The sequence below is a fragment of the Nomascus leucogenys genome, chromosome 11, assembly GCF_006542625.1.
Source record: "Nomascus leucogenys isolate Asia chromosome 11, Asia_NLE_v1, whole genome shotgun sequence".
Taxonomy (NCBI): Eukaryota; Metazoa; Chordata; class Mammalia; order Primates; family Hylobatidae; genus Nomascus; species Nomascus leucogenys.
Window position 1 is genome coordinate 64,322,333 of NC_044391.1, and position 20,221 is coordinate 64,342,553.

The 20,221-nt window shown below is 38.3% G+C and overlaps 1 protein-coding gene across 1 annotated transcript in view; it reads right to left on the minus strand.

Moving 5' to 3' along the window:
* Positions 1 to 10,394, minus strand: part of ADAMTS20 (ADAM metallopeptidase with thrombospondin type 1 motif 20) — a 198,429-nt gene extending 188,035 nt beyond the window's left edge. The window contains exons 1-2 of the mRNA XM_003252282.2: positions 10,003 to 10,394; positions 9,067 to 9,428 (exon numbers count right to left, since the gene is read on the minus strand). Of these exons, the coding sequence (XP_003252330.2) occupies positions 9,067 to 9,428; positions 10,003 to 10,093 (453 nt within the window). The 5' untranslated portion in view covers positions 10,094 to 10,394. The remainder of the gene's footprint in view (positions 1 to 9,066; positions 9,429 to 10,002) is intronic.
* Between the last annotated feature and the right edge of the window lie 9,827 nt (positions 10,395 to 20,221).

The window sequence follows — 20,221 nt, forward strand, 5'->3', positions numbered from 1 at the left end:
TCAAAATAATAAGAGCTATCTATGACAAACCCACAGCCAATATCATACTGAATGGGCAAAAACTGGAAGCATTCCCTTTGAAAACTGGCACAAGACAGGGATGCCCTCTCTCACCACTCCTATTCAACATAATGTTGGAAGTTCTGGCCAGGGCAATTAGGCAGGAGAAGGAAATAAAGGGTATTCAATTAGGAAAATAGGAAGTCAAACTGTCCCTGTTTGCAGATGACATGATTGTATATCTAGAAAACCCCATTGTCTCAGCCCAAAATCTCCTTAAGCTGATAAGCAACTTCAGCAAAGTCTCAGGATACAAAATCAATGTACAAAAATCACAAGCATTCTTATACACCAATCACAGACAGAGAGCCAAATCATGAGTGAACTCCCATTCACAATTGCTTCAAAGAGAATCAAATACCTAGGAATCCAACTTACAAGGGACGTGAAGGACCTCTTCAAGGAGAACTACAAACCACTGCTCAATGAAATAAAAGAGGATACAAACAAATAGAAGAACATTCCACGCTCATGGGTTGGAAGAATCAATATTGTGAAAATGGCCATATTGCCCAAGGTAATTTATAGATTCAATGCCATCCCCATCAAGCTACCAATGACTTTCTTCACAGAATTGGAAAAAACTACTTTAAAGTTCATATGGAACCAAAAAAGAGCCCGCATCGCCAAGTCAATCCTAAGCCAAAAGAACAAAGCTGGAGGCATCACGCTACCTGACTTCAAACTATACTACAAGGCTACAGTAACCAAAACAGCATGGTACTGGTACCAAAACAGAGATATAGATCAATGGAACAGAACAGAGCACTCAGAAATAATGCCACATATCTACAACTATCTGATCTTTGACAAACCTGACAAAAACAAGCAATAGGGAAAGGATTCCTATTTAATAAATGGTGCTGGGAAAACTGGCTAGCCATATGTGGAAAGCTGAAACTGGATCCCTTCCTTACACCTTATACAAAAATTAATTCAAGATGGATTAAAGACTTACATGTTAGACCTAAAACCATAAAAACCCTAGAAGAAAACCTAGGCAATACCATTCAGGACATAGGCATGGGCAAGGACTTCATGTCTAAAACACCAAAAGCAATGGCAACAAAAGCCAAAATTGACAAATGGGATCTAATTAAACTAAATAGCTTCTGCACAGCAAAAGAAACTACCATCAGAGTCAACAGGGAACTTACAAAGTGGAATAAAATTTTCACAACCTACTCATCTGACAAAGGGCTAATATCCAGAATCTACAATGAACTCAAACAAATTTACAAGAAAAAAACAAACAATCCCATCAAAAAGTGGGTGAAGGACATGAATAGACACTTCTCAAAAGAAGACATTTATGCAGCCAAAAAACACATGCAAAAATGCTCATCATCACTGGCCATCAGAGAAATGCAAATCAAAACCACAATGAGATATCATCTCACACCAGTTAGAACGGCCATCATTAAAAAGTCAGGAAACAAGAGGTGCTGGAGAGGATGTGGAGAAATAGGAACACTTTTACACTGTTGGTGGGACTGTAAACTAGTTCAACCATTGTGGAAGTCAGTGTGGCGATTCCTCAGGGATCTCGAACTAGAAATACCATTTGACCCAGCCATCCCATTACTGGGTATATGCCCAAAGGACTATAAATCATGCTGCTATAAAGATACATGCACACGTATGTTTATTGCGGCACTATTCACAATAGCAAAGACTTGGAACCAACCCAAATGTCCAACAACGATAGACTGGATTAAGAAAATGTGGCACATATACACCATGGAATAATATGCAGCCGTAAAAAATGATGAGTTCATGTCCTTTGTAGGGACATGGATAAAACTGGAAAACATCATTCTCAGTAAACTATTGCAAGGACAAAAATCCAAACACTGCATATTCTCACTCATAGGTGGCAATTGAACAATGAGAACACATGGACACAGGAAGGGGAACATCACACTCCGGGGACTGTTGTGGGGTGGGGGGAGGGGGGGAGGGATAGCATTACGAGATACACCTAATGCTAAATGACGAGTTAATGGGTGCAGCACACCAACATGTCACATGGATACATATGTAACAAACCTGCACATTGTGCACATTTACCCTAAAACTTAAAGTACAATAATAAAAAATAAATAAATAAATAAATAAAAAGAAAGTTCACTGAGGCAAATCCTTGAGAATTTTCATGTGCCTTTAAAAATAAAACGTGTTAAGTCAATCTGCAGCATAAAGAAAATACAAATGAAAAAAATGAAATAAAGCCACAAAAAACAAGGATGTGATGTAAGCTTAAATGAATGAACTAATAAATAGAACGCAATTAACTTAGGTATCATCGGAAAAAATTTAGTCAATACAAAATTTCTTAAATATGCCCAAGCACTTTAACTAAAATTGATAAAGTAATTTTCCTGCATCGAATGACTGATGTAAAGATGAGCTAGCTAAATATTTGGCATATATAAATAAAAGTTAGCTGCTTATCTTACTCATAATACACGTATTGAGCAATTCTGTATGTTATATTAGGTGCTAAAAGAAATATGACTATAATTTCTACCTTCTAATTCTATAAATGAAATAGAAATGCAGACACATAGCTTTAATTTAATATGTAATGAGGGTACACGTGCATAAAACGTCAACTGGTACAATAAGGATGCCCTGGTAAATTTTGCCAAGAGAAGATCAGGGAAAAAGGAAGGCAGCTCAAAATGGATCAGGAAGGATAGTTAGAAGGTTGAGGGAAAGGATGTTCTATACAGAGAGAAGAGCAAATATAAATTCAAGCAATTATGAAGATTAGAGTAAATCTGTGATAGAATCAAACAAGTGTCTCCAGAATAATTACCTTTCTTGCCACTTCTGTCATCGCCTTTTTTGGTTAACAGCCACAAGATCATTCAGTCATTTAAGCCAGAGTCATTAAAACCTTTTTGGTCTCCTTCACCAATGCTCCAGAATTCTAAGGGGTCTCCCGCAAGGCTGCTCCACTTCAGCACTACGGACAGCTTGATAATTCTATGTTGTAGGGGGCTGTGCTGTGCATTGTGGGATATTGCTGGCCTCTACCCATGCTCTGCCAGTAGCATGCTCGCCTCAATGGACCCACAGTTGCAACAACAAAAATTGTCTCCAGACATTGCAAATGTCTTCTGGGGGACAAAACTGTTCCCAGTAAGGAAGCACTGGTCTGCAGTAGCATACGTTCCATAGGTACCCACTCTTCTCCTTCCCCACTGCAACATTACTTTAAATAGCTTCTCTTCCTTACCCGCAGTAGGGCAATAGACCACAACACTGGTCTTCTCAGTGACTCACTGCCTCCCCTGTATCCTGCACAATGTTGCATAAGAGGAGATGTGCCTCCTAATACATTGAACAAACCTACTACATACTGTTCAAATCCTCACTCCTTTACAATGCATTTCAGGACCTTAACAGTCCGATTCCTTGGCCTTAAACTCTCACTACCCAATCTACCCTGTTTTTCAGCTGCACAGATCCACAAGAAGTCCTTGAATTTTCATATCCACGTTTATTCATTCCTCAAAGTCCAGTTGAGAAGTCTTGCCCAGCAGAGGTCTCACAACTCTCTTAATCACTCCTTCCTTAATTATTCCATTCCTCAAAGTTTACACAGCACTTTTTATGCTGTCTACTTTAGCAAGGGCACTTTGAAATCCATCACAGTGTTTGCACCCTGGCCATAGCTCCCAAGGACTTCTCCCTGTCAGTAACTGAGTATGGTAGGGATACCATGGCAGACCTGTTCTTGAGAGCCATGGACTCTTGTTCTGGCCAAGTCTGGCTCAAGGATGGCTTTGCTCAACCTTGCTTGGACTGCCCAGCAGCCTAGGATGCTACTACCCAACATTCTCATCCTTTTTTTCCTGTGTAAGCCTTTTTTCTTACATAAGCTCTTACATAGCTCTCCCAGCTCTCTCCTTAGTTTCTCTAACACAGACACTTCCCCTAACTAAAATCTTATCTTTGCATCTGCCTCTTGAAAGACCTGGACTAACACACACTAGAATGTTAAAAGAACAGCATAGGAAATTTTCCGTACTGCTGTTTGACTAGTATTGCAGCAGGTACATGAATAACCAAAAGAGGTTCTTATTAGTTTTCCCAATAAGAAAAAATACGAATACAGAATGGCATGTGTAATAATCCAAGGCTATATTAGTTCTAGGAAAATAGAAAGTTTGGAAAATAATAAAACTAAAATTTTGCCAGAATACACAAAAAACAGTAAAAACACTATCGATAGTTTCTATATTTTTATTTCCTGTCTGAACAAGAAGTTACTAGAGCAACTCAATAATCAGTCATCAGAAAGGTAATGCTTGACATGTTGCAGAATGGTTCATGTGAGAAACTTCAAAAGTACACACAGCCATGACAAGCTCTACTCCATGAGAATACTGTATAAGTCAGATGCAATGTCTGATTTTATGACATCTGGAAACTGTTTCCTTCAACCAGAAAGACCGCATTGCCTCAAATCCCACCAAGAAATAGTGAAGTTAACTGTCTAGGCAGTTGAGTTAATCCCTGAGGACCTTAGGAAGACGTGAACACCCTAGGTAATACGACAAAAGGGCTACCAGAAGCATGAGGGATTGTCAGAAACAGCCTGTGTAAAGTTTGTCAATTCCATCCTGACAAGTATATGCCAACTTATTAAATACTGATCTCTAAATACTTTGGCAAGAATATTTATCAACATTATGAGATGATAAACAATATGACCATAAAAAAGAAGTTTAGAGTTGGTTATAGGGATATTAAGTCCTGGTAACTATACATGCTGTGAGATAGCCTATCAATGGATTAAAAACAAAGAGCTTGATTAGCCATTACATTACTTATAGATAATGTTATGATTCAGTTCCATTTTTATACCTTTTATAGATCTTGGAAATGTATAAATAAATCTCTGTTCAGAAATGTTTGAATTATGGGATGACTAAATACTTACACTTATGGGAAATAAAAATTATAGACAAGAAAAGATTAGAAAAGCAAGAATTATATACATGTTAAACAAAGAAAATTTCTGCCAGACTCTTCGACTCTTCTGATTCTTGGGCTCAAAATACTTAGGAAAAAAACTAAACAATACTAGTTATGGTTCAGAGAAAAACATAAATACCAAAACTTCTAAAAGTGGGGGAAATTTAACCATATAGAAATTAAAAGAAAGTATTAGTTCACATGTTTGGGGTTAATTCAAAACTAACAACTAAACGGAATCAATAAATACATTGGGGTGTCAACTTTAACAAATGGTTGTACGGAGATATTTTGAAAATATTAATTTGATTTGTTTTTCATTCTTTTTCTCTAAAAGCCACATTCGCCACCACCAGAGAAGGGAAGGAGAGAGTCTACCTCAGTTGGGAAGATGGAAAGGCAAAAGGTCAATTAAATGAGATGTGAAAAGGGAACTCAGTAGATACTGGGGGGAAAAAAAGGCAATGGAGGCAAAGAAAACAGATGGTAAGATGTATGCGCATTAACTTCTCCACTGGGGGTTTAAAATCCCAGAAACAGAAGGCATATTGCATTGTTCAAAGGGACTGCCCGAAGAGGTGTTCTAGGGTGCTGACTATGTGGGACTCAAGGAAGGAACCCTCTGAAAGAGTTCCCTACACATATCAAATTTAGAGGTGTAGAAGAGTTCGACAAAGAGAGGAACTGAATCCCTCTTGACTCTCAAATGCCATAGAGGGCTTGAGGCCTTTAGAGGAGTCTGCAAGAAGAGCAATAGCATCACCAAACCAGTTTACCTGGAGAAAGTGATGCAGCAGGACTTTGTATTTGAAGGCTGCACAATGAATCACTGAGACAAGAAATCAAATGGATATTACAGCCAGAATTCAGAGGGATATACAGCACTAGTGAGAGCCCAGAGGAGGATGAGTCAAGACCAGTGAGCAGAGGAGAAAAAAGGCCATAAGTTCTCAGGCCCAGAAATCAGCTGCTGTTAACAGAAAAGTACAATGAAACTATGGCACAAAGAACATCACCAGACACTTGAGGAACTGAAGGATGGTACAATTTCCTCACCCCTCTGCCAAACAATACAAAGACCTCATAACACGTTATGACCCTGTATATAGTCAGTTTCTATCAATGGTCAATGAATTCTTGAATCCACCAATATATAAAACAATACCCACTAGCAGAAAAAAAAATGAAATTGGATGCTCATTTCAATATATTCAGGAAAAACATTTAATAAAACACAACATCCATTTATGATTAAAAGCAAAACTAAAGTAAAGCAAAAAGCAACTAGAAAAAGAAGAGAACATCTCTGAATTAATAAGTCTGGCTCTGAGAATCCTTCAGCAAACTTCAACCTTAATGTTTAATGGACTGAAAGGCCAAAGCCAGATATCAAGTACACAAGGTGGCAAAGATAAATTAGGAAGCAAGTAGGAGCAGGGCCATCAGGTTAGCATTATGGAATTTCCAAGCTTTGTATCAACATCGATCTGCAAAAAATTCAGCTGGTCCAGGTTTCGGATACTACAATTTACCTAGATACAAAGACTAAAGGCTGATCTGAGACTAAAAAGGGGAATCTGGTATAATTACAAATGGATTCTAAAATCTGCCAGGTTCTATTATTTGATGAAACTATTAATCCAAAGAAATTTAATCGTAGAGTCAGTGTAGAAATAAATATATATAATCATAAATAGGTAGCTAATATCTGTTTTAGTGCTAATACAAAAAAATGCAAAATTTTTAAAAAGTCACTAATCTCATCAGTAATTTAGACTTACAATTGGTTATGATCACACTACTGAAAAAAATGTAGATCTTGATACCTCTAGTTATTTCCAGTGTTACTGGAAAATTTCTGTCTCTACAATGATTGAAGTATGCAACTAAGCCTTATGCAAATACAGAGAAATTATGTGAAATAAAGCTAAGTTATGGAGGTATGAAATGTTTAAATGTTTTATCAATAACTTCTGATGATATCAATAAATTAATCAAAAGCAAAGTACATAAATGGGATTATTTACTTGCCATTGAAAGTATGACTCTTATAGGTGATTCTTCCTCTTCAAAAATTTAGTAAAAGAACATTCAGAACAAATCATTTTATTTGTGTGTAGTTTCTAGTAATCCCTCAACTAAATTAAATAATTTTGTTCTGAATATTTTATTATAAAATTTATAACATAAATGATTGATTTCATTTTTGATTAATGAGTACATTGCTAAAGAAGATAAATATTGCTGATTAACTTACACATAATATATTGTATGATACATTAAATTATCCACATAAATGATGAAATAATAAATCTCCACACGTAACATTATAAAAACATTAATATTAATTTTTAGATATGTTAACAAAATGAACTAGGTTATAAAACAAAAAAAGTATGATGATGACTTGGGCAACTGTATCCAAACTGACACAGTGACTAGAAAATTATGACTCAAAAATCTTTAACTGCTTTCTGAATTCAAACAGAGGATATTGATCATAAATATATATACCTACTATGTACCCACAAAAATTAAAAATTTTTAAAAAGGATATTGAATAATAATTTAACTACATCAACATTATGAATCAAAATGAGCAGGAACAGCATTCCCTATAATGCCTTCCCATCTGGAATGCTTTTCCATGAGAAAACATATTGACCATGACAAATTTGTGTTAGCAAGTCTAGGATTTTCCAGACAAACTAAACGTTATTTTAGAAAGGTTTCAGAATGGAGAATTTTTTTGTCCTTTGAAGTATAGGTGGCTATGTAAATATTAGAGTGTGATTCTGCCACTGTGATGTTGCAAGTATTTTACATGGAAGAAAGAAAGGAAACGGTTCTAGCCATTTCATGTAAAAAACAACTCAAGATAATCACTTGAAAAAGAGCTCACATCCAGGAAGACATCTTAAATCAGTTAAGCCAAAGGAGTATTATATATGAACTGCAGAGAAATGTTATCAATTTTTTATTTAATCAGAGAATAAACAGTGTTGATGTTCTAAAAACATCTTTGAACACCTTTCCAGAAGTATCTTTTGTAAAAGTATGTATCTGCTAAACAAAAGCTAGATACTTACGAACTGTAGAATCCTGTAACCAAATTCCTAGTTCTTGTTTTTTCTTGAATATGTATTTGTCAGAGGAGTTACTGATGAAGTGAGCCTATATATGTTTTAAAACAATTGTCCTTACCCTGGCGTTCCATGAACTTGGATGGAAAAAAGTTACATCTTTATTTTCACTAACCTCTGATACTGAGCATTTCCTTCAAGTATGAAGGTAGGTGAAACCACAGACATTGTGGCTTTATTACCAATAAAATGATACTTTTATATCACATTATGGTTGGTGTAGCTATGTGTCAACTGATTACCACCACAAAAATATAATAGACATAACCAATAGATTTTTGTAGATAGACTGTTTTCAGGTATGATGCATTTTAAACTGATTCAAACTCTTCCCTACTCTACTTCACAGGCCATCCCCATACCATCAACAAAACAAACTTTTCCTATTCAGACCTTGCCAGTGAGAGCCATTTCATTTTATGTATATTCATTCTCCTTTCCTTCTATCAAATTCCAGAAACAAACTTATTTAAGTAAATCCAGGGGATTCTGCCCCAATAGGACCACGAAAGGGTACATCTGAGTCAAACAGCCTGCCCTCCACTTGGAAACCACACTCCATTTGTAACAGTGGTCCCACAGGCCACTCCCTGATCACCACTCCAGCGTCTGACACTTTCAAGAAAGATGCTTGAAAGAGCATCTTTCATCAGCGTTGCACAGCGGGTCGGTTTTGCCCAGCAGGCAGAGACCTGCTCATCCTGCAGCGAGAGCCTTCCGAAGGAGTTGCCTCTGGCTTGGTGTTAATCCTTCTGGTAGCCCAACCTGAACTCCAGGGTCATCAGCCACCAACTCGAAAACCCAAGGCCCTGTTTCCTGAATGTAGCCCTTGCCTGGATCCCAAGAAAATGCCAAGGGACCCGAGGACACTCACCAGGCCTCCGCATAAGCTGACGACGGCCTTGTAATCCTCCTGTGAGTTGACCTGGCCGCGGTAGAAGCAGTGGCGCAGGTCTGAGGGCCCTGCGTCGCTCTCCCAGGCCCCGCGCTCCGGGGTTCCCAAGTGCACCTCGGTGTAGCCGGCGGCCAGAAAGGATGCATCGGCGGTCAGGTTCAGCTGAAAGAGCTGCCGATAGGCAGTGAAGCGATAGTGGGTTCTGAACGGCATGGGTTCCAGCGCCTCGGAGCTGCGTTTCTGCCGGCTGAAGTGGTGGCTCTGAGGGAACACTTCTCCAAACTCATTGACCCGCTCGGGGATCACTACTTCATAGGAGGTCAGTGTCCTCACCAGGGCTTCTGCAACCACAGCGACAGGACCAGTGAGCTCCCACGCGTTCCTCATTGTCCAACTCTAAACTTCTTCCACCAAACGTCCCCGCTAAAGGTCCCAGGTCCCAGTACAGCCAGGGGCATGACAAATGCACACATGCTGATGCGCACGCACACACACACACGTGCACTGGGACTGTGCACTGGGACTGTTAGTGCTCTGCTTTCCCACACCCCCGACTTGCCCTACCCTCCCCAAGCAAAGACCCTACCACTTACGGCCCTAAGCAACCCACTTCCTTCCCCGGTACCTCCTAACCTCCCCGCAGCCGCCAACTCCTTCCCTCCGGGTGCACGCGCCCCCCCTGCCCTTTGCGCCCCCGCCGTCTGGTCCTGGGAGTGCGATGCGTCTCAGGCGCGCGCGATTCCTCGAAACCCGGCGCAGTCGCGACCTCTCGGGCTGACTGGTCCGGGAGTCCCGGGAGCTCCAGCAGGGCCAGCGTTCCCCAACGGGCTGAGCCGCTCGTCCCCTCGACCCGCATGTCCCACTCGGGCCCCGCGTCCCCACTTCGCCGCTGAAGGCGTCTCGCGGTGACTTTACCTTGCCTGGGGTGGAAGTGAACTTCCCAAGACCTGGTGATGAAGAGCGAGAGATGGTAGAGCAGCCCAGTCAGCCACTTGGCCACCCACATGGTTCCACCCAGGGGACCCCGATCGGGGAGGCCCACCAGAGCCGCCGGCAGCCGAGCCGGCTTCCCTCGCGCTCCGATCCCTCTCCTCACTCTCGCCCGCCGCTCTCCGCGCCGGCCGCGGCTCTCCGCGCCTCAGCAGCCTAGGGAACAGCAGCGCGGGCCCTGGGCCGGCTCGTCTAGCCACACCGCCTGTCTCCGCTCGCTGAGCCGCTGCTTCATCGCACTGCAGCCTCACTCCGCTTCCTGCGCCCGCACTGCCCTCAGAAACTCTCTGCTCAGGTTCAGCCCGGCGCGGGGAAGCAACTCGACCTAGCAGGAATGGTGCCAATATAGCCACCCCGGACCGGCGAGCACCGGGGAGAGCCCGCCCCTATGGGCTGTTGCCGGCCAATCAGCGGGAGGCGCGGCCCCTGCTCGCCCTTCCTCGCGCAGCCCCCTCCCTTCTCCACTCAGCTGCAAGGGGACTGCGGTACCCTCCTGCTGCCCCAGTGGGCGCGCAACTGGCTGAGTAGCCCCAAGGCCCGGCTGGGCACGAACTCCGGACCTATGGAACCCAGCGAGATGCAAGCACCTGCGTACGTAAAAGGTGCCTAGGGTTTTGAGCTCTAAGATGAAATGACAAGCATCAGATAGAAAGTTTCTGTTTTTTATGTTTCACGGTACTTTTAGGCTTCTCAAATAAAATAAAATAAGCTACAACTGAAGTTCTTGTGGGCAGAGGATGCTACCAATGAAGCTCAGTGACCCGGCCTCACTTGCATGGGCACCTGTGTGTGCTGGGAGTTGCCGAGAGTTGAGGAGTGCCACAGGTGGGGCGAGGAAGCCGAGTTTGCACACAAGCACTTCTGACAATTGCCGAAATAAATTCAGAAAAGGATCTGAGTCTCCAAAGTTTTAGTAACTTACTGTGGTTTATTTTTCTTCTTTCTAATATTCATATTTGTACTTAATTTTGTATCAAGAGCCCTCCAAAATTGTATAAACGTCAAGACCCACAAAACTTGGATCTGCCCTGCCTGCGAGAGTTTTTGCCGTTAGTTCCACAGTATTCATATACACTTTGTTTATAATATACAAATAATCCCGTAGATTCACAATTATCCTCCTCTGCAATTACTGTGGCTCTGAATCCAGTTGTCCCCAGGTGTCTCTTAAATTGAATGCACCTCCGTGGTAGCCGAAAGCAATTATTTTAGTACGGTTTCTCATTTCTCAAATCCACCTGTTTGATTTGCAGGTTACATAATTACTTTTCTCTATATCCAGTATGAAAGCAAAGCTGGTGGGAGTAGTCAGATTGTCTTAAAATCCAACCAGGGGAGAGAAAGAATATGAGAAAAAAAGGAAAGGAGTATATGAGTAAATCTTCACACACACAATGGAAAACACTTTTAATTTAGTTCCTGACTGCCCTACCTCCTCTGAGCTCCCAACAGTGGAAATGCTGCACTCTTTGAATTGACCTCTGATGGCATGCCTCTTCACTTTTATATCATACACTTGGTCATCTGTTGTTCACCACAAATGTGGAACAATCTTGTTCAATGAAAGAGGGTTTAATCTTACATCTCCCAAGGAAATCACCCAGCTTGGTGATGGTAATTCTTCCATAATCATTCCCCTTCTTTTGTACTCTTTTCTCACAAGTGACATTTCATTCACCAAAGAATTATAGACTTCTGGTGGGACTTATTTCCCAAGCTAAACATAGTATTATTCTCAACAAAACAAAAATGGACTTTACTCACACCTGTCTATTTAGTGGTTACCTTCAGTACATTATAATTGAGTCATTTTAATTACATTGCAGCTCTGAATATGTCTTCACATTAGGAGCCATACCTTCTCTCCTACAAATACCAGAAAATAGAACTGCACCTGTTTAATTGGCCATCTCATTGCTGACTACAGGGAAAACTTGATATTTCATTTCCATCACTGAATGTTTGTAACTCAGGGAAGTATTTACAATCAAGCATTTGATTTTCAGCTTGCTCTAAGAATGGGGCGAGGGATTTTTTTTTCTTTTTCCTTTTTTCTTTTTCTTTTTTTTTTTCTTTTTTTTGAGATGGAGTTTCGCTCTGTCACCCAGGCTGGAGGGCAATGGCATGATTTCGGCTCACTGCAACCTCCACCTCCTGGGTTTAAGCAATTCTCCTGTCTCAGCCTCCTGAGTAGTTGGGACTACAGGCACTCACCACCACGCCTGGCTAATTTTTGTATTTTTAGTAGAGACAAGGTTTCACCATGTTGGTCAGGGTAGTCTCGAACACCTGACTGCAGATAATCCACCCTCCTCAGCCTCCCAAAGTGCTGGGATTACAGACGAGAGCCACAGTGCCCAGCACCATTTTTCAAATAAATGACAAGGTATGTGGGATGTGTATACTATATCATTATTATCTTTACAGTGTTCAGTAAAATGTATTGTTTTCTACATTTCATAGAAGATAGATGCTACATTGTCATACAGTATCTAAGCTGGATTTCTACTAATCCTTTCTGACTCCAAATGCTTTTTCATTATACTGAGCTATAAATGTTATGATATTCACATTGTCTCTCTTCTTTCTTCCTACTCTGCTAATGAAAATGTCATGAATAAGCTAATCTATGCCATTTAATTCAAACTATTTCCTCACATTGATAATTAGAGCTATCACTTATGGAATTCTTTGAAATGTATGAAATTTGAAACCAAAGAGATTTGGGTCTAACTTGATGCTAATCCAGAGTGAATTATATAATCTCTCTGAGCTTCGTGGAGGTAATAGGTAAGTTAAATGGTATGTCAGAGGAATTCCATAAGTGGTACCTGATCCCAGTGCTTTGAGAGGCAGAGGTAGGAAAATCATGTAGGCCAGGAATTTGAGACCAGCTTGGGCAACACAGTGAGACCTCCGTTTCTTAAAAAAAAAAAAAAAAAAAAAAAAAAAATTAGGCATAGTGGCACTTGCCTGTTGAACTAGCTACTGGGGAGACTGAGGCAGAAGGATCATTCCTGAGCCCAGGAGCTCAAGGTTACAGTGAGCTATGATAGCGCTACTACTCCAGTCTGGGTAACAGAGTGAGATCCTGTCTCTAAAAATAATAATAGTAATATAATATAATATAATATAATAATTAATAAAATGTTGTTTGATTTGTAATTGAGACATTAATCATTATAAACACAAGCCATGCGATCAGTTTTTGGCACAATGTGGAGAAAATATATTCAATCCTGCAAAGGAGAAATATTCTCACTATACTTAAGGGTTAACAGACCTTGTTTTATAATCCTAATTCTACTGTAAGCAGCTGTATAACGTTGAACAATTTGCCTAATGTAAGCCTACTTTTTCTCAGTTGTAAAATAAAGTTAATAATAGTAATCTCGTGCAATTGTTAAGATGATTAAAAGAGACAATACAGGTAACATTCTTGACATAATACTGAACAAACTATGTTCTCAATGCATATTCGTGCTGATTATGGAATACTGAATGTTTATACTAAAAGGAACAACTCTTTGAATATATACTGCTTTTCTAATATTAATAGGTAGGAATTAGGATGGTCAACTTCATGATTTACCTGAGACTGGGGAATTTCCTAAGATGCAAGATTTTCATTGCTGAAACCTGGGAAGTCTTTTGTAAACTAGGATTAGTTGGCCACTGAAGTTTAAGGTTTCTCAACCAAGGCACTATTAACTTTTGGGGTTGGATAATTATTTGTTATTGGAGGCTATGCTGTGCTTTGTAGTATGTTTAGCAGTATCCCTGGCCTCCACCCACTAGATGCCAGTAGTACCCTACCCCTGTTGTACAACCAAAAGTATTTCCAGATATTGCCAAATCTCCCTCGAGGGCAAAATTGGCCCCAGTTGAAAACCTCTGCTCTAGTACAGGAAGAAAACAGATAAATAATAAATGCAAAGTGGGTTTTGTAGAAGACTCCACAGATACTGCTTCATTTGTAATTGTAAATAGCCAATTGCTTAGTAGAAACTCTTCATATATGCTAATGGGTATGAAAATTATCCAGCAGTGTAATTAAAGCACTGCAACCTGTGGTCATTTTGTTAATAATTTTAAAACATTGTCATTGTTTCCAGGAATGCAGAGAAAAATCAAACTCTTCTACCCAGCCACTTATTACACTCTGTATTAATTGTATATTTACTTACCTGTATTTAATACTAAATTATATCACCAGAACAAAATTCTGTTCCCCCTATGAAATAGAAATAAATTAAACATTCATTAAATGAATAAATACAAATACTAAGATGTATATAACCTAGGGATAATTGGGCATACTATCAGCCAATCTTACCATCTCTGTCTTTTAGTTGGGATATTTATACCATTTACATTTAATGTAATAATTTATATAGTTACATTCAAGTCTATCATCTTGCTATTTGTTTTCTATCTGTCCTATCATTATTCATTCCTTTTTTCTTCATCATCTGTCTTCTTTTGGGTTAAATTAATATGTTTTTGATTCTATTTAATCTCCTTTACTACTCCATTCCTTGTTTTGTTATACAAGTGGTTATTTCAGGATTTATAGTATACATATTTAGCTTATCTCTATCTTCAAGTAATAGTATGCCAATTCAATTTCTTTCTTCCAATCTTTTTACTTTTTACTTTTTCATATGTTATAAATCCCATATTGCATTGTTGCAATTTTATTTAAACAGCTGCTTTCATCTAACATCAATTTTGTTTTCCCTGAAAAGCTTCCTTTAGCCTTTCTTATAGTGTAAGTATGCTGATAATGAATTCTCTCATCTTTTGTATGTCTTAAAAAGTATTGATTTCATCTTTATTTTTTAAGCCTATTTTTTCTGAGTATGGAATTCTATGCTGAAAGCTGTAGGTTTTCTTTCAGTAGTTTGAAGACATTGATTAATTGTCTTCTTGCTTCTTTCTAGATTTTTTTCTAACAAAAAAATATGTCATGAATGAAAAATCTGTTATACTCGTCTTCTGCAATAGGGTATCTTTTTGTTGTGAACACTTTTAAGATTTTTCTGTCACTAGTTTTGTACAAATTGATTACAATAAGACTTGACTTGATTTTCTTAATGTTTCTTGTGCTTGGAGTCCATTGAGTGTTTTGGGAACTGTAGGTTCCCAAATTTATTTTCATCAAATTTGCATAATTTGAAGTTTTTTTCAAAACTTTTTCTTTTTTAAGAGAATTTCTGCATACCTTTAATCCTGTGTTCTCTAATGTTCACATATTACATATATAACTATAGTACAACTATTATTATTTTTATTTTTTTTATTTCCGTAGTTAATTGTGGAACAGGTGGTGTTTTGTTACATGAATAAGTTCTTTAGTGGTGATTTGTGAGATTTCGGTGCACCCATCACCCGAGCAGTATACACTGCACCCTATTGTAGTCTTTTATCCCTCAACCATTTCCCCCTTTCCCCCTGAGTCCCGAAAGTCCATTGTCCATCTTCTCATTCTTATGCCTTTGCATCCTCATAGCTTAGCTCCCACTTGTGAGTGAGAACATACGATGTTTGGTTTCCCATTCCTGAGTTACTTCACTTAGAATAATAGCCTCCAATTTCATCCAGGTCGCTGTAAATGCCATTAATTCATTTTTTATGGCTGATTAGTATTCATTTATATATTCATATATAAATATATAGTATTCATATATATATGTGTATATATATATATATATATATATATACCACAGTTTCTTTATCCACTCGTTGATTGATGGTCATTTGGTTTCGTTTCACGTTTTTGCAATTATGAATTGTGCTGCTATAAACATTTGTGTGCAAGTATCTTTTTCATATAATGACTTCTTTTCCTCTGGGTAGACACACAATAGTGGAATTGCTGGGTCAAATGGTAGTTCTACTTTTAGATCTTTAAGGAATCTCCACACTGTTTTCCATAGTGGTTGTACTAGTTTACATTCCCACCAGCAGTGAAGAAGTGTTCCCTGTTTACCACATCCATGCCAATATCTATCATTTTTTAATTTTTTGATCATGGCCATTCTTGCAGGAATAAGGTGGTATCACATTGTGGTTTTCATTTGCATTTCCCTGATTATTACTGATATTGAGCATTTTTTATATGTTTATTGGCCATTTGTAGATCTTCTTTTGAGAATTGTCTATTCATGTCCTTCACCCACTTTTTGGTGGGATCGTTTGTTTTTTATTGCTGATTTGTTCAAGTTCATTGTAGATCCTGGATATTAGTCCTTTGTCAAATGTATAGATTGTGAAGACTTTCTCCCACTCTGTGGGTTGTCTGTTTACTCTGCTGACTGTTCCTTTTGCCATGCAAAAGCTCTTTAGTTTAATTCAGTCCCTGCTATTTATTTTTGTTTTTATTGCATTTGCTTTGGGGTTCTTGGTCATGAAATCCTTGCCTAAGCCAATGTCTAGAAGGGTTTTTCCAATGTTATTTTCTAGAATTTTTATAATTTCAGGTCTTAGATTTAAGTCCTTAATCCAGCTTGAGTTGATTTTTGTACAAGGTGAGAGATGAGGATCCAGTTTCATTCTCCTACATGTGGCTAGCCAATTATCCCAGCACCATTTGTTGAAAAGGGTGTACTTCCCCCACTTTATTTTTGTTTGCTTTGTTGAATATCAGTTGGCTCTAAGTATTTGGGTTTATTTCTGAATTCTCTATTCTGTTCCATTGGTCTATGTGCCTATTTTTATACTAGTACCATGCTGTTTTGGTGACTGTGGCCTTATTGTTTAGTTTAAAATCAGGTAATGTGAGGCCGCCAGATTTGGTCTTTTTGCTTAGTCTTGCTTTGGCTATGCAGGCTCTTTTTTGGTTCCATATGAATTTTAGAATGTTTTTTTCTAATTCTGTGAAGAATGATGGTATTTTGATGAGAATTGTGTTGAATTTGTAGATTACTTTTAGCAGTATGGTCATTTTCACAGTATTGCTTCTACCCATCCATGAGTATGGGATGTGTTTCTATTTGTTTGTGTCATCTATGATTTCTTCCAGCAGTGTTTTGTAGTTTTGTATTTAAGTATTTTTTTGCAGCTATTGTAAATGGGGTTGTGTTCCTGATTTGATTCTCAGCTTGATCACTGTTGGTGTATAGAAGAGGTACTAATTCGTGTACGTTAATTTTGTATCTAGAAACTTCGCTGAATTCTTTTATCAATTCTAGGAGCTTTCTGGAAGAATCTTTAGGGCCAAAACTTTTTCTGTTTCCTCTCTCCGTTTTCTTTCAAGGACTCCAGTTAAACATATATCAGCTTGCATGAAGTCCCACAACTCTCTGAAGCTCTGTTTCCTTTTTTAAATTCTTTCTTTTTTGTTTCATTTTTGATAATTTTATTGCCATATCTTCAAGTTTACTAATCTTTTCATCTGCCTTGTCTATTCTGCCATTAATCCTATTCAATGTACCTTTCATTTCACATATTGTCATTTCTATCTCTAGAACTTTAACTTGAATCTTATTTTGTATCTTACATACCTCTACTTAACTTTTTGAACATATGAAATGCAGTTATAATTCATTTGATGTCCATTCTAACGTAAAGGTCAGTGCTCAGTGAATTTAGGTGAAATGATTTTTCCCTTAATATTTGTCATATTTTCCTGCTTCTTGAATGCCTGATGTTTTTTTATTGGATGTCATACACTGTTAATTTTACATTTTGGGGTACCGGATATTTTTGAATTCTTATAATTATTCTTGAACTTTGTTCTGGATGAAGTTAAGTTGCTTGGAAACAAGTCGTCTCTGGTCTTGCTTTTAAGATTTATTAAGCAAGAGTAAAGCAGGGCTCAGTCTAGGGCTAATTATCTTCTACTACTAAGGCATGACCCTCTGTGTACTCTATCCAATGCCCATGAATCAAAAGGCTTCCCAATGTAGTTAGCAAAAACAGACTGTTCCTGGCTTTGTAATAGCCAGAGGCACTATCACCTCTAATTCTTCTGGGTGATTCTTTCCCTGTTGTTCCACAGTTATTTCATGTGCATGTGCACTATTTTTTAAGACGGTAATGCTTCATAGAGATGAAATATAAAGAAATTAATTTAAAAGATGAATATTACTATATATACCAGAATAGTTCACTCTCACTTCCTGGAAATTGTTTTTTTAAAGAAGAGGGATAACTCCCAGATCACATAACGGTTGCCATAAACAAATGAGGTAGAAGCCATATGGAGAAGTAAACTATCCAGAGAGGAGCAAGGAGGCTTAGCAGAGGCAGATGTCAAGTTACACCAGAAAAAAAAAAAATGTGTTTGCTGAAGGTGAGTGTTAACCTTGTTTTGTGAAAGCTATATTCCATCTATGGAATATCAGAGATTGAGCACATGAGCATGTTGCCAGCAGAAGTCCTCTTGGAGCAAATTTTGACCAAAAAAGCAGAGGAAGTGGGTTATGCAAATAATAACAAAGAGGAGCAAGAGCTGGAAGAAACAATCTGTCTCTGTAACAGCAGAGAACTACAGAGGCTAGAAGGCTAGTCTACACCTCTCAGCCTCAATAAATAGCTAGTCCAAGAAAATCCAGTTAATTCAAGGATGCTTTATTTTATTTTATAAATTATTTTATTTGTTCCATGATGATTTAGAGGGACTATCTTCAAACAGGTACAAATGTTTCATAAATAATATCTGGCCATTTTCTAACCAGTTGAGTAATGTGTTGCACAATAAGCTACCTCACATCTTTCAGCAAGAAATACTTTAAATTTGAATAGTGAAGACATTACAAAATGAATTAGGACACAATTAAAATTTACTTTAAATGTTTCTTTGGGGGAGGAGGACACCACACTTCTACTCAATGAAGAGAAACATTTTTACAGTCTGGATGTATTTTTTTAACACCTATTATGCCATGAATTCATAGAGAATATGAATAATTCATAAGGAACTATTAATCAAGGGAATAGGTTCCAGCAGCTCAGGCTCCTTTCCATTGGTTCCCACAAAGCGTGCTTCTCTGAATGGAGCAGGCTGGCACTTCAGTTGAACCCAGGTACCTTTCTCCTTGGCTTCCTTCTTTTTCTGATCATTTTCCTTCACGCATTTCAGGAAGCTATCTCAACTCTTAGAGTGCTTAATGTATTCAATACGCACATTCATTCTCTTGGCAAGAATCTTACCCTTGACTTGTTTACAACAATGCCAACAGCATGCTGGGTGATATTGTAGACTCTTCCAGTTTTGCCATGGTAACCCTTGTGGGGCATTCCTTTTTGAACAGTATCTATTCCCTTGATGTCGACAATATCATCTTTCTTATAGATTCGCATATATGTGGCCAAAGGAACAACTCCATGTTTTCTAAAAGGCCTAGAAAACGTGTATCAGATGCCTCTCCTCTTTCCCTTTGTGTTTGTCATTTTGGTGAATTACTGGAAGATGGTGATTCTGGCTGAAAGAAGGATGTTTTATTTTTTAAGGATTGCATTTAATAAATAAAAATGTATTATAAGAAACAAACATGGGAAGGAACATCAAAACTTACCTACAGATGAAAGAACACTGCAAACAGGTTGCCATGGAGCAAATAAAAGTCGTCACCAAACATTTTGTCATGGATTTTTTTTAAAATTAATGAAGGGACTACTTTTGAAGTAAGACCTCAAAATAGAAACATAGGAACTCTGGGAAGATATAGAAAGACAACAGAAAGAAATAAAATATGATCTGGAAGAATTCAGAAAAGAAGTAGAGAGGGGAAATTATTCTAACAAAATAAATTGAAACTTGCGCAAGGGAAAATAGGCAATATGAAAAACACAATAAGGAATATGGAGAAAATGGGAAACTGACCACATTGAAATGAAAATAAACAGAGGAGGGAAGAAAGGAATGGAAAGGAAGGGGAGGGGAGGGGAGGGGAGGGGAGGGAAGAAGAGAGGGAGAGAGAGGGACAGACTAAGGATATAGGGAGATAAATATAAATAAAAGATATACATTGGAGATCCACATATACATGTTGGCAGAAGTCACTGAAGAACAAAAAAAAATGAACAGAACAAATTTTAAGGTATAATTCAAGAGTGCTTTTGTTAAAATGAAAGACTTAAATTTTCATATTTGACAAACACACTGGGTAGAAAGAAATTGACCAAGAATAGTTAACAT